The 23,191-nt window shown below is 38.7% G+C and overlaps 1 protein-coding gene across 1 annotated transcript in view; it reads right to left on the reverse strand.

The window, feature by feature from the left end:
- LOC126088434 (neural-cadherin-like) overlaps positions 1 to 23,191 on the reverse strand; it is a 295,055-nt gene that overhangs the window by 171,899 nt on the left and 99,965 nt on the right. The window contains exons 4-8 of the mRNA XM_049906576.1: positions 20,608 to 20,745; positions 4,040 to 4,226; positions 3,730 to 3,963; positions 1,115 to 1,287; positions 869 to 1,018 (exon numbers count right to left, since the gene is read on the reverse strand). Coding sequence (XP_049762533.1) covers positions 869 to 1,018; positions 1,115 to 1,287; positions 3,730 to 3,963; positions 4,040 to 4,226; positions 20,608 to 20,745 — 882 coding nt within the window. The remainder of the gene's footprint in view (positions 1 to 868; positions 1,019 to 1,114; positions 1,288 to 3,729; positions 3,964 to 4,039; positions 4,227 to 20,607; positions 20,746 to 23,191) is intronic.

A 23,191-nucleotide genomic window follows, 5' to 3' on the forward strand; every position in this document is an offset into this window, starting at 1 on the left:
AAAATCATAATGGGAATCATTTTCTGATACCAGTAAAGTCTCAAATTTCATAATCTCTACACTAAGAAACTTTTAGTTACATACTATTCATTTGTACACTCAATTCTTAGCTATGGCATTCTTTTTTTGGGGAACAAATGCACAAAACATGAACACAATTTTCAAACTCCAGAAAAGAGCCATAAGAATCATAACCAAAAATGGTAGTCGAGCTCATTGTAAAGATCTGTTCAAAACACTGGGGATTTTAACTGCACCGTGTGAATAAATTTACCAGTCAGTTGTACACATCAAAAATAACATAAGTAATTACTGCACTAACAGTTCTGTCCATGACCATGGAACGAGAGCCTAGACTCAACTTACATTTGCCAAGAAAAAATAAACATAAAACTCAAAACACCATTTTCTACCAAGGTATAAAACTGTACAATAAATTGCCAAAAGAGATAAAAGAAATTGCAAAAATACACTTATTTAAAAAGGCAGCTAAAAAGTACCTGTTATGCAATACATTTTATACATTGAAGGATTACTTAGATAAAACAGAGTACAGGTCTGGCAAAAAAAGCTATACACATAAATAATAATAATGATTAGAAAACATCCAACATTCCACATAATACCTTCACACTATGTTTTTTCCTTCTTTTTTCCTTTTCTAGAAAAACTTATCCCAAGCTATGCATTGCACAATACTAACACCTCTTCCTCTTTCTGAGCTCAACATCTCACTCAAATACTTTGACATGTCCTATATCCTTAAAAAAAGAGAACTATGGATGAATAAAGCTGCTGCTGCTGCTGCTACTACTGCTACTACTACTATACTTTATCAGATGTGTGATTAGCAGCATTAAATACTAACCTTATCATTGACTTGTATTCTAAACCTAAAACCATTGCTCTGCATCTGATCCTCATAATCAAGTGGTTGAACAATTTTCAGTGAACCTGTTCCATCATTATTCCTCACCATTGTAAATTTGTCAGCACCATAGCCACTATTTTCAAGAACCTGCAAAAGAGTAAGTTTAATGCTGTTTAGAAATTTTTGCAGGAAAGCGAATTTTAACAAATATGAGTACTATATATGATTGTGTTCAATACTTACCTTATACTGGAATTTATTTGTTTCATCTTCATCATGCACAGTCACAGTAAGAATAGGAGTCTCAGGAAGGTTTGTCTCATCAGTCTCGTCTACTTCAGTGAACCATTCATCTTTTGTGAATTGTGGAGGCATGTCATTTATATCTTTAACTCTTATGGACGCTGTTCCAGTCCCTGAAAAGGAAAAGCTTTCTGGTAAATGTTGACAACCAACAGGATCAGCTTACTTTAGATAAATGTTAGTTAAAATATTCCAGTCACAAACCTGAAATTGTATTTTCCCCAAACACTGTCAGAGCATGCAATGTCTTGCATTTCATCTTTATCACAACTAGTTTTGAATCACCAGGAAACAAGTGGTTATTAAAACGCCACTTTTGTGATATAAACTTACAAGTGTAGGAAAACATTGAGATTTACACAAAAACTTAACAAGTTTACATAGGAAAGAAAAGTCACTCTTAATAGAATGATGTACCCATATCTGTCACCTAAGCATGGTTTCATATTATGCCCATCCAGGCTAGAGCTGTTTTTGCTGCCACAGGTGGCAGCTCTGTATACTAAATTTTGCTCTCTGTATATCCCCAAATCAGCTATAAATTTAATCATATACAATGAGGTGACAAAACGCCTGGGATACCCCCTAATATTGTGTTGGACCTCTTTCTGCCTGGTGTAGTGCAGCAGTTTGATGTGGCATGGACTCAACAAGCCACTGGAAATCCTCTTTAGAAATACTGAGGCATGCTGCCTCTACAGCCATCCATAACTGCAGAAGTGCTGCTGGAGCAGGATTTTGTGCATGAACTGACCTCTTCATTACATACCATAAATGTCTGATGAGATTCTTGTTAGGTGATCTCGATGGCCAAATCATGCATTCAAATTGTTCAACATGTTCTTCAAACTAGCCGTGGACAACTGTGGCCTTGTGACATGGGGCACTGTCACCATAAAAATTCCATTGTTGTTTGCTGCAAATGGTCTCTTAGTAGCCCAACATAACCATTTTCAGTCAATGATCACATCAGCTGGACTAGAGGACCCAGCCCATTCTGTGTAAACAAAGCCCACACCATAATGGAGCCACTACCAGCTTACACAGTATCTTGTTGATAACTTTGGTCCATGGCTTCATGGGGTCTGTGCCATCCCTACCATTAGCTCTTACCAACTGAAATTAGGACTCATATGACCAGGCCATGGTTTTCCAGTCATCTAGGGTCCAACTGATATGGTCATAAGCCCAGGAGAGATGCTGCAGGTGATGTCGTGCTTTTAGCAAAAGCATCTGCATTGGTTGTCTGCTGCCATAGTCCATTAACACCCAATTTTGCACACTGTGTAAATTGATATGTTTGTAATACATTCAAGATTGGTTTCTGCAGTTATTTCATGCAGTGCTGGTCTGTTAGCACTAACAACACTACACAAATGCCACTGCTCTCAGTCATTAAGTGATGGATGTTGACCACTCCATTTTCCATGGTGAGAGGTAATGCCTAAAATCTGGTATTCTCAGCACACTCTTGACACGGTGGCTCTCAGAACATTGAAATCTCTAACAATTTCAGAAATGTGATGTTCTATGCATCTAGCTCCAACTACCATTCCATGTTTAGTCTGTCACAGTCATAATCACATTGGGAACCTTTTAACTTACATCATCCAAGAACAGACGACAGCTCTACCAATGCAATGTGCCTTTTATACCTTGTGTATATGATACTAAGTCATCTGTTTCTGCTATCACATTACTTTTGTCACCTCAGTGCATAATCTTCTTACTATACTATATACACACCATAAATAATATTTCATTCTTTGCTATTCTTCCTAGTGTTGCATCTATAATGGCCAGCAAAGTGTGTATATATGTATGTACTTATGTCCAGTTAGGGGCTGAAATGTGTGGTGCTTATGTGGAGTGTATGAGAACTTTTCCTACAGTGCTTCTCTTGTGACTAAGAATGTTGGTGTAAGGATGTGTGGTTGGGTATGTCAGATGCTCACTCATGGGAATGATAAAGGACATGAGCCTGCAGACAGTAAGGTGTAGAAACTGATAAACAGCAAGAGAAATATGCTGACTGGGGAAGCAGAAGTCATTATCGGTTGCTGACAAGATGATACAGATTATATATCTTGGGAAGAGGACTGACATTGAGTGTATGGTGTTTTAGTGGATGGTATGTCTAATAGATTTGGAAGCTGGATCAGAGAGTCAGACCAATATCTTCAGAGTTCTTTAATTTCAGTTGACATAATAGGAGAAAGATTGTGTCAAATATTTTAAGCACATTTTAAACCTTCACCACATCTCTTTCTCCTACCAAAGAAACTATGTAGAAAGTTCAGAAAAGTAAATATTCAACATTTTCCTTATTGTTTGTGAATCCCATTCAGAATTTTCAAGCTGGTAAGTGGATGCTCCCTACTGCGTCAAACAACATTAACATATTACGAGTTACAGTAATTAATTGCCTACATTACTGCATATTTGTTTCAAATATTTCTTTTTCCATTCTAGGGATTTTACTGATTTGCTCATCATTTACATTCCACAACCATTCAAGATCACAAAACCCTTGGATAAATAACATAATTAAATACCTTTTAACCCTCCTCCATCCATGGCCACCACCTGGATGGAATAATCTGGAGTTCGTTCACGATCAAGGCAACACACAGCTGTCTTGATTACACCAGTCTCTGATTCTATTTCAAATATTGGAGAACCAGTTTCCTCTTCTATAACATTCTTCTCAATGGAGTATATAAGCCTGGCATTAGATCCTTCATTCGGGTCATCATAATCCACTGCAGTCATTGTCATGACAACCATTCCTGAAAATGAGTAATATGTAATACACTGAAAACACTTTTTTTTTATTTTCAACATACATACCCTTGGGTGACTTACCTGCAGTTCCATTTTCTGTTACATTTCCGAAATAAATTCCCTGAGGGAACACTGGTGCATTGTCATTAATGTCTTTCAAGTTGACTTGTACATCAGCATATCCAACAAGACCTTCACCACCTTCATCTTGAGCAAATACTGTAAACCTCCATTGAGGGCGTCCATTTGGCTGGTCTCTGTCCAGGGGCTAAGAAATAGAGCAATATGTAATGAGTCTTTATGTATTGCATATAGTTTACTAAATTCATTATTGATCATCTCTCCCCCCCCCCCCCCCCCTCTCTCTCTCTCTCTCTCTCTCTCTCTCTCTCTCTCTCTCACACACACACACACACACACACACACACACACACACACACACACAAAACACACACATGTATGTGCGTGTGCATGCACACACACACACATGGATTTGGGGTAGGGGGAGGGGGAGGAGGGGGAAGAGGAGGAAGGCTTTGTGAAGTGCTGGGAAAATGGGTAACTGATGGTTGAACCCTATAGAGAATTTCTTATTATTATTTACCAATGATTTATTCACCTGGTATCAGAAATAATGCAGTCCAGAGATATTCCCAGAAATTAACATGAATTTGTTCTGTTGTGTCACAGATCCTTTGCCCCCGAGACACTGATAGAAAGATGGCAGAGCTGTCATAATGCGTGAAGGCTGAGAGCAATCAGGTGGGTAACAAAGAACTGTGCACAATGGATCATTGATCTTTAAAATAAGTAACACATGTATACTTATTCCTATTCTCTACACCTGAAAACAGGTTTTAAAACATACAGTTTATTTTTGCCTGCACTTCCAAATACACCACTGCATTCACTCCCACATCTGATTGATTACTCAGCACTGGACACAAAGTGCAACATAATTATAAAAGTAGAGAATTTGTGCTACCCATGACTCATGTCAAAATAAATAAACAATTGAAGTCTCAAATTAATATAACAACATCACTGCTGTTTCTCATCATGCCCCAAACAGTAGCAAAAACTACTCTAAATAAAATCAAAGATATATTTGATGATTTTTAAGATATTACCTCTTAAAGTTTTTTAATCGATGTTATTTATCACTGGGTGTTGAACCCATACAGTACATGCAACTGTACGTGTTAAAGACCTGCTTCTGCACTAGGGAGGTGTGTGCTGGTCCCAGATCAAATATGCTGAGTGGGTTAACAAGTTCTTATTTATTTATCATCCATTCCATCGTACAAATTATATTGGACTTGTCATAAACAGAATGGTGTACTGGCCAGCCTGGATGTGATTTCAGGCAGTTTTCCACATCCCACTAGGTAAATACTAGGCTGGAGACCCAGTCACCTCAATTACATGATTTGCAAACATTTAGAAAATTTTTGCTCACTTTCACATGAATAACACTACATTCAGGCTTTTGGGCTACAAATATTCCACCCATCAGGGTAATGGAGTGGTGGCAGGAAGGGCATCTGGCCGCTCCTTAAATTAACCATACCAAACCTGTTAATAACAATGCTGAGCATGTGCTGATGCGGTGCTAAGGCACAAGAAAAAGAAGACAATCTGTCACTAGGTACTGATAATCTATTGCTGAATTAAACTACTCATTTCTTTTTATTAGCAACATACTATATATATAAACAAATCACCAACATGCACGTTCCCATTGTTGTAACGATATGATGTGTGATGGTAGTCCAACAGTGTGACTTCTTATCAACCTGCACAACACTTAATTAAAGTTAAGGTATTTATGAGTCTTGCCATGGCCATGTGTGTGTGTGTGTGTGTGTGTGTGTGTGTGTGTGTGTGCTTTCATTAGAAAAAAAGCTAATGCTCGAAAGCTAGTGTGAATGGTGCATTGATTGCTATAGGTGAGTGGTTGCCTTTCTCTTATTTTACATACTGGCCCACCCAGGAATTTCCATTACTCTTCTGCATTTATAATTCAGTTATTTTCACCATGTTTTCAGATGTTGTACTGGACTGATAACCAGAATATTGGTAGAATAGCCAAGAATCATGATTTACAGCTGTGACTGCTTCAAATTTGAAGTCCCCTGCAGTAAACATTAACATAGGGAAGTTGCCTATATGGAAGTCATATGTTCCTTTGACACACTTACAAGAAACATGTTCTGACAAGACAATATTCAAACACATTGTTTTTTTTTTTAATGTTCACTTCTTCCTTTACTGCACTACTGAAAGACACATATTTGTCAAGTGTGTAGCCAAATGGTACAACAGTGATTTTGCAATTTGAGAAATACATTTGGAGTAATAACTAAAACACAGTCACAAACAGTCTTGACTTGATTTACTAACACAATGTCATGTTTTATCTCATAGTAGCATTACAAAATAATGATTTAACTGGTCATGTAGTTGTATTAGTCTCACTTTTAGTAAATGCGGCAGCAAATTCATGCTATTCCATTCATCCCACCAAAATGTTGCATTTTTTGTTCAATAGTGTGAATATGAATGACTTTACCTTGAGAACTCAGATTTACAAGAATTTCAATCTTCTTTGAGAGGATATTTGTATAATAATAGTCACATTATTTCAGAATTTTGTGTATGAGATGACAAAGGCAGATCTCAATGCACTGAAAATCCTTGCCTTAATGATAATAACAGAAGAAAGTAGTTTTGGACTGGGTTTTGTAGAATTTTTCAAACATGAACAATAAGTCTGAAATGTAGGAAGAAGGGTTATCAAACTCTAGGAACTCAAGCATTAATATAATATGTCATCACAAACAAAAATGTTTTTTTAGAGACGTCAGACACATCAGACATGTAAGGGGAAGCTGGAGGTAGAGTGTGCGCATATAAGCAAGGGCTGACTAATTAAATAAAATAACAAAATTAGCTATGCTTTATGATGACAGGAAAGGACTGCAAAGAATAGGATGACCAACTTGTTACACTAAATTTTGGAAGTAGATACTTTGAATTATTATCTTACAATTAGTGACTTTACTGTTATCTTGTTAAATCACTACTTGTGCTTTGTTAATTTTTAGATAAACTCCCAGATATCAAAGTGTGTTGAATTAAATAATCGAATTATTCTGAGAAGGGAGTACAGGAGAGCAAAATGGTAGTTTCCATACAAATGTACTGCCTAGTGTCATATACATCACAAGGAGACATTGTACATATGACATACAACACCAACAAACAGCTATATTCTTTTTGGAACTGGTACAGTATTTTTTTTGGTGAACCAATTGATGTGAAGCAAATTGACATCAAAAACTATGAGACACATAGGGTAACCTCTGGATTTTTCTTTAAATGTTGCTTATCTGCATTAACTTTCTTTTTATCAATAAAATGGAACTAAGATTAACAATGGAGAAATATTATCCTTAAGCTTTGTGTTGCCAGGATGTCCATAAAGGAGAAAACATTGTGAAATCATGAAATAGTCAATGTTGACAGATACATTATCCTGTTAATCACAACTTGTACAGAAGTTTCCAGGGAATCTTCACAGCCATTTCATTTTATCAATTTTTCTCTCTAATGCTTCTGTCTTTTTCCAAGACTTAGAGATCAGATACAGATAAATATATACCAACGCACTGAAAATATATAGTAAAATATTGCTGCTAAAAAGTGCAGAGATCATGCTTCAAAAGGGAAAATAATGCTCAGATGACATTTTACTTTCAAAGTTACCAGTTCAGAAGAAAATTAAAGTAAAGATATTTGGGTAACTAACCTAAAAATAATAATAAATAAATAAATCTATATACCTGCTAGTATCTGACATCCTACTCTGCAAGTTTATCAGGCGTAAATGACAAACAGGAGCTGTAATATTAAGAGAACCCTGTGTGGATACAAATATGTTACTGGACAGTAACTTCTGACACAGTACCGGTAAATGGATCATCAGGAAGCAAGTATAATTTACCTGCCATTTGCTTTCCACCTGAATCCATAGTTCACTGATACTTTCCATAAGACACTTACAGGTTGAGTATCAAGCAATCCAGCCCACATTTTACTGCTAAATAGTGTAGGAGCTCAAGAGCTAAATCAGAGAAGAATGTAATTGTAATTGTAATTTTCTTTATCCTGTAGATCATAAATTGTGTGCAGAGAAGCACATGATGATATAGGACAAGTCAAAACTGATATCTAATGAATGCTGCAGGAAATGTCAACACTCTGCATGTTGCAACATAATGCAATCAAAGTAATGTAATGAAGGGAGCATATTTGTACACATTCTTTACTATTCATAATTGATGTCAGAAGTACCTGTAACATGTTACAGCAGAGGTTAGTGGTAATATCAAAATAGCATCTCACTATTACATTTAACAAAAATTACCTTTGGGAATGGGTAATCCAGCATTTGCTGCTTTAGCATGCTAATACTTCAACAACACAGAGAAGTGCACAGATAGGCAAAGTTGGTGATGCCATCATTTCAACCAAAAATAGGCGAGGCTTTATCTGAGAAGATGACCTGTGTCAACGCTCTGTGACACATTTTTTATTGTGCCATTTACACTTGTGTTCTAAAACACACTTTGGCATTATAGTTGGTGAACAATGCTAGAAGCATCTTAGTAGTCACAAAAAATCAAGTTGTACATTGTCTGAATAATCATAGGCTGGGTCAGTTCATAAAAGCCAAGAGGAATTCTCATAATACCTAAGCTAAATTCTATGTTATATTGGCAAATTAAAATGACAGTTGCTTGGATGACTAATTAATTACAGTTGGACATGCATTTTTTTGTCTCTTTCTCCTTTATTGTTTGTTGGGCAGAACCACTTCACAGAGGAGAAAAGATGTCACAATGGTGGTAAAGAACAACACATGGATGAAATAAGGAGATACAGCACAATGTTATTGCAGCCATGATAGACACAAAGATAACACTCACCACAGTAGTACAAGTTTATCTGCCTACAGCTCCACACATAATAAAGAGACTGAAAGAATGTATGATAAGGTATAAATTATTCACGTAGTTAAGATAGATGAAAATTTAATGATGATGGGAGAAATCTGGTGTAGCAAAAGGAGGAGAAGGAAATATAGCAGAACATGGACTGGGGGGGGGGGGGGGGGGGGAGGTAGCAAAAGGAGGAGAAGGAAATATAGCAGAACATGGACTGGGGGGGGGGGGGGGGGGGGAGGAATGATGAGGAAACCCACCTGGTAGAATTTTGTGGTGAGCATAACTGAGCCACTTGGTTTAATAGTCATGAATGAAGGTTGTTTAAGTGGAAGAGATCTGGAGACACTGCAAAGTTTCAGACTGGTTATATAACAGTAAGACAGAGATTTTGAAATCAGGTTTTAAACTACAAAACAGTTCCAGTGGCAGATACAGACTCTGATCATATTTTAATGATTATGAACTACAGGTTAAAACTGAAGAATTTGCTGAAAGATAGGAAATTAAGAAGATGGAATCTGGATAAATTGAAAGACCCAGAGATTGTTCAGAGTTTCAAAGAGAGCTTTGGGCAACAATTAACTGAAACATGGGAAAGAATACAAAAGTACAGGCTGACAATTATTGAACTATATGAAATAAAATCGTCATAAATTCTGAGTGGTTTGTGTTAGGACATTCAAGCTGCATCGTTGGTGGTGAGGCATGATGGGAATTGGTATATGCATGTGCACATGCCTTGCTGTTGTTGGCCTTTTGCACATGAAAATGTCATGGTACAACATGCCTGAGGATATAGCTCTTGTGAAGGCTATGCCAGCAATAACAGCTCAATTGTGGCTCAAAGAGAGTTTGCAACCAAGTTCAAGCTGAAGACAACCAGTCCATGTGTGCTAACAATCAAGAATTTTATTCACAAGTTTGAGAGAATGGGTACCATTCATGATGACAGTGCCGGTAATGTCAGTCATCTATAAAGAGTGAAAATGTCTGAAAACACCGAGAAGACACACACTGTGTTTCAGACCAGCCCCAGGAAATTGATCAGATGAGCTGCACAACTGGTGGGAATCAACAGGGAGACACTGTGACAAATAACTTTTGAAGACTTGTGTCTCTTCTCATACAAAATTCAAACCCATCAGCCATTAAGCCCCACAGTCATGGCACAACAGTTGTTTTTCACCAACACTATTGTCCACAGAATTGATGAACAGGACTTTGATGTGAATATTGTTTGGTTTAGTGACAAAGCCCACTTTCATTTGGATGGGTTCGTCAATAAGCAAAATTGGCACATTTGGGGTGGGGACCACTTTCTGACTCTGGAGCACCCAGAGGCCACTGGCATGGGCCTCGATTGGCCACCATATTCTCCAGATCTGAACACACACAACTCCTTTTTGTGGGGCTATATTAAAGACAATGATCCTAAAACCATTGCTGAGCTGAAAACAGCTATTCAGGGTTCATCGACAGCTTTGATTTTCTGATGTTTCTGCAGGTCATGCAGAATTTCACTATTCATCTGTGCCATATCATAGCCAAAAGGTGGCAGGCATGTCAAATGTCATAACCTAAACTGAATATCTGTAGTGATGTCTACATGTTGAATAAAGTATATGCATGCTGTAGTTTTTAACTAATTTACGTTTTTTATACATAGTTCAATAATTGTCACCATGTAGATCAATGGGTAGCTTAGAGAGATGAAATAGTGAAGGTAGCAGAGGTTCAAATAAGCAAATAGACAAGGACCAGGAGAAATTCTTGGATACCATGAGACATATTGAACTTCACTGATAAAAAGAGAAGAGCAGGTAAAATGGAATACAGGCATCTGAAAATAAGACTGTCAGAAAGGGTAAAATGCCTAAGCAGGAATGGCTAAAGAACAAATGCACAGCTATGGCTAAGAAAGATGCAGCTTATAGCAAAATTAACAAAAAAGGAAGCAGCTCTATGAACACCAAGAGCTCTGTTGACAAGCCAATATTAAGCAAAGAAGGGAAAGCTGAAAAGTGGAAGTAATATATACAAGGGAAATGAACTTGAAGAGAATATTGTGGAAGGGCAAGAGAAAGTAAATAAAGATGAGATGGGAGATACATATTTCTACATAATTATTCTGCCGTTCACACATAAGTACCTAGCAGAGGGTCTATTGAACTGCCTTAGACTATTTCTCTACCATTCCACTCTCAAACAATGCATGGGAAAAACAAATACTTAAATGTGAGCTCTGATTTCTCTTATTTTATTATGATGATCATTTCTCCCATTGTAGGTTGGTGTCAACAAAATACAGGGTTATTACAAATGATTGAAGCGATTTCAAAGCTCTACAGTAACTTTATTATTTGAGATATTTTCAAAATGCTTTCCACACACATACAAAAACTCAAAAAGTTTTTTTAGGCATTCACAAATGTTCAATATGTGCCCCTTTAGTGATTCGGCAGACGTCAAGCCGATAATCAAGTTCCTCCAACACTCGGCGCAGCATGTCCCCATCAATGAGTTCGAAAGCATCGTTGATGCGAGCTCGCAGTTCTGGCACGTTTCTTGGTAGAGGAGGTTTAAACACTGAATCTTTCACATAACCCCACAGAAAGAAATCGCATGGGGTTAAGTCGGGAGAGCGTGGACGCCATGACATGAATTGCTGATCATGATCTCCACCACGACCGATCCATCGGTTTTCCAATCTCCTGTTTAAGAAATGCCGAACATCATGATGGAAGTGCGGTGGAGCACCGTCGTGTTGAAAGATGAAGTTGGCGCTGTCGGTCTCCAGTTGTGGCATGAGCCAATTTTCCGCGGGCTACGCGTGAAACTTGCCCGCACGCGCTCAACCGTTTCTTCGCTCACTGCAGGCCGACCCGTTGATTTCCCCTTACAGAGGCATCCAGAAGCTTTAAACTGCGCATACCATCGCCGAATGGAGTTAGCAGTTGGTGGATCTATGTTGAACTTCGTCCTGAAGTGTCGTTGCACTGTTATGACTGACTGATGTGAGTGCATTTCAAGCACGACATACGCTTTCTCGGCTCCTGTCGCCATTTTGTCTCACTGCGCTCTCGAGCGCTCTGACGGCAGAAACCTGACGTGCGGCTTCAGCCGAACAAAACTTTATGAGTTTTTATACGTATCAGTAGTGTGTTGTGACCATATGTCAATGAATGGAGCTACAGTGAATTTATGAAATCGCTTCAATCATTTGTAATAGCCCTGTATTTTCACATTCAAAGGAGAAAGTTAGAGATTGAAATTTCATGACGAGATCATGCCAGAATGAAAAATGCCTTTGTTCTAATATTTGCCATCTGAACTCAAGTATCATATCCATGGTTCTCTCTCCCCTCTTTTCCGATAATACTAAATGAGCTGCCTTCTTTGAATATTTTTGAAGTTCTCCATCAATCCTATCTGGCACCAGATCTCTGACTCCAGAAGGGGACAGGCAAGCATAGTGTGGGCAGTCTGTTTAGTAGATCTGTTGCATCTTCTAAGTGTTCTGCCAATAAAACACAGTCTTTGGTTCACCTTTCACACAACATCATCTATTAGACTTTTCCAAGTTAAGTTGTTTTTAGTTGTAAACCTTAGGTATTTAGTTGATATGACAGCTTTTAGATTTCAAAATCTTAAACATGGCTGCAAAACAGCAACTGCGTAAATCCAAAGGGGTTGAAAAAGCAGCCAATCAGTTGTAAACAAAGGTTTATTAGCCCTTGACCTAGGTTTCAATATTAGAAAAAAGTATCTTCTTCAGAAAGAGTGAGCCTTGTTACATCACATGATGGTACATCTAATCTGATATACCATCATGTGATGTAACAAGGCCCACTTTTTTTGAAGAAGATATTTTTACAAACATTGAAACCTAGGTCAAGGGCTAATAAACCTTTGTTTGCAACTGGTTGGCTGATTTTTCAACCTCTTCACTGTTAGATTTGTGTGATTTATCATGTTACTGAAATTTAGTGGATTTATTTTAAGATTCAAGCGGATGACCTCCGCTTTTCGTTATTTAGAATTAATTGTGAACTTTGTGCACCACACTGATATCTTGTCTATATCATTTTGCAATTTGTTTTGATCTTGTGATGACTTTATTAGATGGTAAATGACAGAATCATCTGCAAACAATCTAAGAGGTCTGCTCAGATTGTCTCCTAAATCATTTATATATATTACAAAAAAGCATATGATCTATAATACTTGCTTGGGGAATGCCACATATCGCTTCTCTAGCCAAACCTGGGAGTGGAGGGGTGGCTACAATGCAAGGTGGCAGGTGGTGGAGGGTTAAGACAGGATTGGAGGCCAGTGAAAGTCCAGAGAGACTCAGCTGTTGAAATTAACACTTCACCTTATCGTACATTTGCACTAGATTGGTGTGGTGCAGTGACTACTCCCCCATTTCTTGTGGGAAGAGCCAGGCGATCAGAGAGATGACAACCAGTGTCCATCCAGCTGCAGCACAGATGTCCAGCTTTGCTGATGTATGTGCTCAATGTGTGGCACATGACTCCATTGTGTGAGTCACATCACAAACAAGTTGTATCAGTGGCACATAAAGACGGTCAGGAATCTTTTTGTGGTAGCCAACTCCGTGATGAATGGCTATGTCCCAGCATCCGTTGATATGCAGTGTGGTGCACACATGCAGTGCGGTGGCACACATACCACAATGGTGGAAGATGCCTGCTGTGCACAGAATACGACCTGCTGCCACTTGGGCAGGAGCTTGGGTTGCTGATGATGCCTGAGATGGCATGCTGTGCCATGGCACTAAGTTCAGAAGGCAGACTTTTTGTAGGTTGGTACAACTGCTAGGCTCTGAATGAAAGTGCTACTGAAATGACAGCTATTTATACAAGGTAGCAGTGCACCTGTTATACCGATGTATTGATTCTACTCATGTTCTCAGCAACAACACTGGCATCTGCTGGAAGAGAAATGCTCTAGCCTTTTCTGGGCATTATCTCTGCACTGGTAGGTTCCCTGAGCAAGCCTGACCATTTTCACTGTAATTCAACGGCTCAATTCCTATAAATGAAACAACACCGTGCTTTTGCCAGCTGCATAATACTCCACCACAAACGAGGTGTGTTCAAAAAGAAACCGAACTTTTGAAATAGCACACCAACCAACACAGAGAGCATGCAGCGGCTACTGAATGCACCTTGCAGCAGGTTTAGACAACAACCATTTGCTTCATTTCACTTGGACAATCAGCAAGTGAATCACAGCCACTGAGTAAGAAAGTATACAGCCTGCTTGTCAGATTAGTGCAGTAAAGTAGCTTGAAGAACAATGTGTGTGTGTGTGTGTGTGAAATTCTGCTACAAACTTGGCAAAACTTTCACAGAGACATTTCAAACACCAATGCATACGTGGAGGACTGTATGAGTCGTGTGTAGTGCTATGAGTGGTTTAAATGTATTCAACAGGACAGAATGTCGGTCTGTGACGATTCAAAGTCTGAACATCCTTCCACATCAACACATGATGGATATGTGGATAGCATTTGTGCTATGATTCACATAAATCATTGTTTAACTGTTCAGGAAGTTGCTGAGGAGATGAGCGTCAGTGTAGGATCATGCCATCAAATTTTGAGTGAAAAATTTGAGATGCATCATGTCAGTACAAAATTTATTGACTGAAGGTCAGAAACATACCCGTGTTGAAATGTGTGAGGAACTGCTTGTCACTGTTAATGGCAATGAAAACTTTCTTAAGAACATCATAATAGGTGATGAGACATGGGTGTACAGTTATGGTGCTGAAATGAAGATGCAGTCATCGCAATGGGTGACTGGCCTCTGCTGTTCGAAACACTGTCTTCAAAATTCTCTGCCCAGCATCTATCCAATGCCTCTTCCATGAAAACAGCGATTGCAGCACCATGTCCATTGCTTGCTGCATCTGTTCCCATGATTGTTCATAAGATTTATGCAACTTCTCACATTCCCAAGAAACTTCCCTGAGAATACACCTGCTCTTGGCTCCCCACTAAAGCCCAGGAAATACCTCCTCTATCTTCTTCACTTCATTCTGGGATTCTCATTCATTAAATACAAAACTCAGCATCCATTAATGGTTGGTAACCAGCATCCTCTCATTTGCCAAAATGAACTCCTCTCACCATGTGCCAATTCTGCAGCACCCCATTCCATTCCAGACATAGGTGCAGCACTGCAACGACTACCGTATTTACTCGAATCTAAGCCGCACTCGAATCTAAGCCGCACCTGAAAAATGAGACTCAAAATAAAGGAAAAAAATATTTCCCGAATCTAAGCCGCACCTGAAATTTGAGACTCGAAATTCAAGGGGAGAGAAAAGTTTTAGGCCGCACCTCCAAATAGAAACAAAGTTGGTCCATTGTAATATAAGACACAATTTAGGTCGAATGAAAGACGATACAGCTACAGTAGTTTGGTTCGAGTCGTAAGCTCAGCAGTTAAGCTTTACCAGGTAGCCATTGCTATGCGTCAAGCGCTCCGTCCGTATATAAATAGGGTACCCTTCCTTTTTCACGTGCTTCGTCTGGTTTCAATCGATTGCTTATTTTGCTTTGATCTGATAAGTGCCGTCTTTTTTTTTTTTTGTTATAGGTGTTTACGTCACTCTAGGCTGAAAATGCATTACTGTACTGTGTCATGCATTGTTTGGCGCATTCTGATAGTGCGTGTTTACGGCCTGTCGCCGCTCGCGGCATGACTTGCTTTTGTGCGCGCTACCGCCGCTTAAAAAAAAAAAAAAAAAAGAGGAATCGTCTCATTAGCAAAACAATGGCAAGAGACTGCTATTTGTTGTTACTTACACTGCTGCTTTCTTTGATAATGATCAACAAGAACCAAATAATAGACTGCGTATGATAGAACATTTTCTGAATGAGAGTTGGGTGCAGATTTTTCTCCGTTTGAAAATCTTTGCGGCCGCTTCTTTAGTACATCAAATTCTTCACAGAAATTAGTCATCTTACATTTAAAATCTAGTCAGTTGCCGTGCTTCATTTCTGACTATATCACTATTAGGCATAAGAATAATACGAATATAAATATGACACGATACGTATATTCTTCCGCGTTTGCTGTTGTCTCACTCGAGTTTCGTAGTTTATGAGGCAGACAGGATTTAAATGAGATAGCAGCAAACACGAAAGAATACATGGCAAAATGTTTATATTCGTATTATTCTTATGGTGAAGAGAATACTGCATGTGATTCACATTTCATCAGGTTCCTATTAGCAACCATCTCTTCTCGCAGGTAGGAAAAAACTCGGAACGTAGAGTTGGCCATATTGACAAACATCCCTAACAGTCTTGCCAGTCGGATTTTCGTAGTACATTGAAATTCTGCTACATTCGAAGATGAACATTACGGAATTTGTATTTACTTCGTTGGATAATGTATGAAAATGCAGTGGTCGAAACTCGAGGCGGAGAAAAAAAAAAGGTTTTGGCGCCAGTATTTATCTTTGTGCCCACAAAGCATGCTTGTATAGCGCTACATATATTCGACGGCAGAAGTTAGTTGTGGCGGCACCTACCAACATTTTTCAGAACTTCCGCTTGCTTTGCACTCGATTCTAAGCCGCAGGCGGTTTTTTGGATTACAGAAACCGGAAAAAAAGTGCGGCTTAGATTCGAGTAAATACGGTAGCATTCCTTCAACCCTCGACCTCAATGTACAGCAACCTGAGGACAAGGATTATCATCCCCCCCCCCCCCCCCCCGGCCCTCCTTTCCCATCAGAAGAAGGCTGCTGGCATCAGTCAGCACTCTCATACAAAGTAAATTCAAATGATCCTTGCTCTAACACAAAAACTTATTCCTTGATCCTTAATATGTTACATGCTACCGCCTGAAACATAAACACAACAAAATATCTCTTTCCGAACAGTTCAGCCACATTCTCATATCCACTCCTTGTTTTTTCTTCTTTGTGTCTTTCTCAGTCTCCGCTCTTAACACTCCTGGGACCGAGTCCAGAACACCTCGGAATCATCCACCATGCACTTCCGTCAACCTTTTTGGCAACAGTAGCCAACCATTGAGTGGTGACATACTCAACCATTTGGTAAGGTCCGTATATCTCATGATAAATTTCGTAATCTTACCCTTCAGTGTGCTTGGGCTGGATAACGTTATCCAGTGCCCTATTCTGTAATGTGGTACGCTACCCATGCTGTGTTTCGCAGCTTCCTTTTCTCTCCAGTGCCTTTGTGTTTGCCTTCTGCACCTGCTTCCATACTTCTCTCACTGTTCTCATGAAATCATGGACCGACTCTCCATACTTGCCCCTTATTGCCTTAATAATTGCAAATGGTGACGGTATTTTCCTGCCAAATACTGCCTTGTATGAAGATAATCCCATACTAGTGCAGAACTTTGAATTGTACGACAACTTGACAAATGAGGGATATATGTGTCCCAGTCACTGTGGTGTGAGTTCACATAGTAGCTTAACATGCTTCTGCAAATACGCTGCACCTGATCCATTGCAACATTTGATTGTGAGTGGAGTGGACTAGTTCTCAGTTTCTTACACATAACACACAACATAATTCATTTATCAAGTCCAACATAAAATTTGTCCTTGGTCTGTAATCATCATCTCCAGTACCCCAAATTTAAAAATTCAATTGTTGACAATTGCTTGAGCAACTGTAACTGCTTGTTGTTTTGGTATAGCAGATATCTCCTCATACTGAGAAAACTGATCTATTATTGTCAACGCAATACAGCTCCTTGCTGTTGTCCAGTTAAATGGTCGTAACACATCCATTAAAATCATTTCAGATGGTTCTGACACTTCTGGGAGTCTCTACAATGTTATTTATTTATGGCTCAAGTCTGCATGTTGTGCACACTGCACACAATTTCTCACTTACTGATCCACATCTTCCTTTCACCAATATCTGTTAGTCACAACTCAGTTTGTTGCTCTGCACCCTCCATAACCAGATAACAAGATCAAGTGCCTCCCTCTGGACTTTCTCCTTCAACTTAGCTGGCATCACTACTTGTGGCCCTAAACTTGTCACCTTAAACAATGGATTGTCACACATGCTGGACTGCAGTTGCATTTTGTATCACTTGTAGTTACAGTGAGCATTCTACGCTGCTTGCCATTCAGCAAGCCCGTGATGCAGTACCTGTACAATTGATGTCTTTCTGCTCAAAGCATCTGCATTTCTGTGTTTGTTCCCTGGCTTATGCATCACTTTACTGTCGAATTTACCGATTCCTCATTTACATCTATGTGATTACCCTGCTATTCACAATAAAGTGATGGGCAGAGGGTTCCATGAACCATCTTCAAGCTGACTCTCTACCGTTCCACTCTCAAACAGTGCATGGAAAAAACAAGCACTTAAATTTTTGTGTGTGAGCCCTGATTTCTCTTATTTTATCATTATGATCATTTTTCCCTACGTAGCTGGGTACCAATAGAATGTTTTCACAATCAGTGGACAAAACTGGTGATTGAAATTTCATGAGAAGATCCTGTCACAACAAAAAAAAAGCCTTTGTTTTAATGATTGTCACTCCAATTCACGTGTCATACACCCAGATACTTGACGGATGTTACCGCTTCCAAAGACTGGGAATTTATTTTGTACTTGTGCATTAATGGGGATTTTCGCCTTGTTATACGCAGTAGGTTTCACTTACTAATACTAATACTGTATGATGTACTAAAATGTGAGGAAAAATATATATGCTGCAACAAGAATCTTCAAATTTACTTAGTTGAAACCAACCATGAGGACCTGATGTGAGATTTTCAGCTTCAAGACTCAGACCCCCCAGACAAGAAGAACTGGAGCCATCTCAACATGACAAGCTGAGAAAACTAGAAAGTTTATTGTAATCTTTGCTCCTCTCAGATCCTCATAAAAGACTCTGGTTATTAATTGCTCTGACTGGACATTGTTTAACGTGGACAGTAGATGGAATTAGGAAGATGGGGAGGAGATAGTGAATGCACTCTAGGTGATAACCGTGTGTGGGCAGTGGCACTAACTCCCTGTTCACAATAATACAAAATGAACTGGCCTTCTTTGAACTTTTTCAATGTCATCCGTCAGCCCCACCTCATGTGGATCCCACATCGTACAGCAATACTCCAGAAAAGGGCGGACAAGTGGGGAGTAAGCAGCCTCTTTAGTAGACCTGTTGCACCTTCTAAGTGCTTTGTCAATGAATTGCAGTCTTTGGTTTGCTCTACCCACAACATTATCTATGTGATCGTTCCAATTTAGGTTATTTGTAATTGTAGTCCCTAAGTATTTAGTTGAATTTACAGCCTTTAGATTTGTGTGACTTAACGCATAATTGAAATGTAGCAAATTTCTTTTAGAAATGATGTGAATAACTTCACGCTTTTCTTTATTCAGGATCAATTGCCACTTTTCACACCATACATATATCTTATGTAAATCATTTTGCAATTCATATTGGTCATCTGATGTCTTTACAAGATGGCAAATGACAGCATCACATGCAAACAATCTAATAGGGCTACTCAGATTGTCTTCTAAGTCGTTAATATAGATCAGGAACAATAGAGGGCCTAGAGCACTTCTTTGGGGAACACCGGATATTACTTCTGTTCTACTTGCCGACTTTCTGTCTATTACTATGAACTGTGACCTTAAAGCCCATATTGTTAGTCTGGTGAACAATATTTATTAATACTAATAAATGCATTAAAAATAGTGCAAGCTCCTTCTAAAAATCCAAAAACACTAAAACTGGACTTGATGTTAAAACTTTTATTAGCTCTTTGAAAGCATGTTGACATTCCTCTGACCACATGAATTTAGCATCTTTCTTCAATAGTTGCATGAGCAGGCATGCTATATCAATGATTCCATTCATGAATTTCCTATAATAGTTCAAGAGTCCCAGAAATGATTGTAGCTCTTTACTTGACTTCAGAACTAGAAAATTTTGTCCAACTCATACTAGTCTTGGAACCACTCTTGCTCCATCTTTGCAAAGGCAATGCCCCCAGTAATCTAGTTCCTCCAGAGGAAAATGACACTTTTCCATACTTTAATAGATATCTACAAACAAAATTCCTGACATGAAACAGCTCGCAAACATTTTCATGTATATAGTTGAGCTAAATAATATTACTGCTAAAAGCATTTGAAACACATTGTTAAATTGCTTGGAATCCATGGGATTTTCTAATTAGTTCCTGGAAGGAAATTTTATTTCAATTGGAACAGATGGAGCAGCAGTGATGATGGTAAGAAAAACAGATGTTAAAATACCAGACACAAAGATTAAAATAAGAAGGTGTGAACATTACAGAAGCCATGAATTGATGCCAGTTCGTAATCTGTTATAATGTTAGTCACAATGTAGTTTTCTAGTCAAATAATCAGTTGTACTCAAAACTTCAGTAATTGTCATTGCATTACATCTAGTTTGAGAGTAAAGCCAAAATTTTTTATTTTCATTTCTTTTAAGAAAAAATAGCACTATATACTTTTAATATACCTTAAAAACGTAGCACTGAACACTGAATTCACTGTAAATAGCAAGTATTTTTGAAGTTAAGTGAATGATAATATTGTATGTAATTTTTTAGGAATATATTTTACCTTGAGAACGAATATTTCCCCAGTTGTCCTGTTTATGTCAAATTTGCTGTTAGCTGGATTATCAGGGTCAATACCTTGACCCGTCAAAAAGTACACAATATTTTGTGGTCGATCCCTGTCCCCGTCAGTGGCTGTCACCTGGAGACAAATAACAAAACATTTAGAGTAACGAAGAGTGAAAACAGTAATGCAAAGACATAATGCAACTCTTTCTGTTTTGTAAATCAGTATTTGTTATTAATCATCTTTTATTCATTTTGATAAATGACTTTCAGAATAACAAAAAGCTGTAAGATTCAAACCATGTTTTACACAGCCAACTTCTCAGTGCAGCAGCAACTGATTTAAAGAAACTCTGTGCCTATCATAAATTGGCTTTTTTTGTACTTTACTTCAGATATGATCAAACATATTTTATGTTCATTATAATGACAGAATATTTTTAAATACACTATGTGATCAAAAGTATCTGGACACCCCCAAAAACATACATTTTTTCATATTAGGTGCATTGTGCTGCCACCTACTGCCAGGTACTACATATCACCGACCTCAGTAATCATTAGACATCATGAGAGAGCAGAATGGGGCACTCCGCAGAACTCATGGACGACGAACGTCGTCAGGTGATTGGGTGACACTTGTGTCATACATATGTACGCGAGATTTCCACACTCCTAAACATGCCTAGGTCTACTGTTTCCGATGTGATAGTGAAGTGGAAATGTGAAGGGATACATACCGCACAAAAGAGTACAGGCCGACCTTGTATGTTGACTGACACAAACCGCCCACAGTTGAAGAGGGTCATAATGTGTAATAGGCAGACATCTATAAATAACATCACACAGGAGTTCCAAACTGCATCAGGATCCACTGCAAGTATTATGACAGTTAGATGGGAGGTGAGAAAACTTGGATTTCATGGTCGAGCGGCTGCTCATAAGCCACACATCACACCGGTAAATGCCACATGACACCTTGCTTGGGGTAAAGAGTGTAAACATTGGATGATTGAACAATGGGAACATGTTTTGTGGAGTGACAAATCACAGTACACAATGTGGCGATCCGATGGCAGGGTGTGGGTATGGCAAATGCCCAGTGAATGTCATCTGTCAGCATGTGTAGTGAAAAAGTAAAATTAGGAGGTAGTGGTGTTATGGTGTGGTCATTTCTCATGGAGGGGGCTTGCACCCCTTGTTGTTTTGCATGGCACTATCGCAGCACAGGCATACATTGATGTTTTAAGCACCTTCTTCCTTCCCACTGTTGAAGAGCAATTTGGGGATGACGATTGCATCTTTAAACATGATTGAGCACCTGTTCATAATGCACGGCCTGTGGCAGAGTGGTTACATGAAAATAACATCCCTGTAATGGACTGGCCTGCACAAAGTCCTGAACTGAATCCTATAAAACACCTTTGGGATGTTTTGGAATGCCGACTTTGTGCCAGGCATCTTTAAACATGATTGAGCACCTGTTCATAATGCACGGCCTGTGGCAGAGTGGTTACATGAAAATAACATCCCTGTAATGGACTGGCCTGCACAAAGTCCTGAACTGAATCCTATAAAACACCTTTGGGATGTTTTGGAATGCCGACTTTGTGCCAGGCCTCGCCATTGACATCACTACCTCTCCTCACTGCAGCACTCTGTAAAGAATGGGCTGCCATTCCCCAAGAAACTTTCCAGCATGTGATTGAACGTATGCCTGAGAGCGTGGAAGCTGTCATCAAGGCTAAGAGTGGGCCAACACCATATGAATTCCAGCATTACTGATAGAGGGTGCCACGAACCTGTAAGTCATTTTAGCTAGATGTCCGGATACTTTTGATCATGTAGTGTACGTAATTAAGAATTTTTGTAATTGCTGTGAAAAATCAAAAATGCTCTTTGTTGTCAGATGGCTGTAAAAACTAATGTATAGAAATAGTGGAAAATGAGTTTGACTTAATAAATGTTTAACTTTGTCATGCTTTGTGTAAATGTGAACCAAAGCTGCTACATTTCATGCACAATGCTTAAGAAAGAAAAATAAAATACATTTATCTATAAGTGCATGTAAAAAAATGTGAACCTCATAATACTTCTAAAATTTTCAGGAATCTATTCATGCTATCTGAATCTGATGTTACCTTTGACATGCCACAGAAGTAATTCCTCAGGGAACTGGTGTCATATGTGCGATCATGGCCTGTGTGTGTCAACAGAAGTTATCATATTGTAGACACTATGAAATCATTGGACTACTGAGTTCAAAGTAAGAAGGGTATTGATTTGGAAAAGCATCATTACTACTATGAATATAGTAAGAAAGTTCTGTTAGAAAGTAAATAATTTACAAGTAAAGAAGACCAGTCACCAGACAGCAAATGTTTTCTCTCTCTTTTGTGTGTGCTTGTCAACGATGCAATGCTTCTGCTGTTTGGTGAACATGTTTATTCATTAGTGATTATTACTATGTATATTTAGTCATTATATATGTGTCATGTAACGTCTCTGTTAACTAGGAATATTACGTGGTTCATTTCAGGTAGTTTGGACATGATCCTCTTATTACCAAGCAATGAAAAACT

This window comes from Schistocerca cancellata, chromosome 6 (assembly GCF_023864275.1).
Source record: "Schistocerca cancellata isolate TAMUIC-IGC-003103 chromosome 6, iqSchCanc2.1, whole genome shotgun sequence".
Taxonomy (NCBI): Eukaryota; Metazoa; Arthropoda; class Insecta; order Orthoptera; family Acrididae; genus Schistocerca; species Schistocerca cancellata.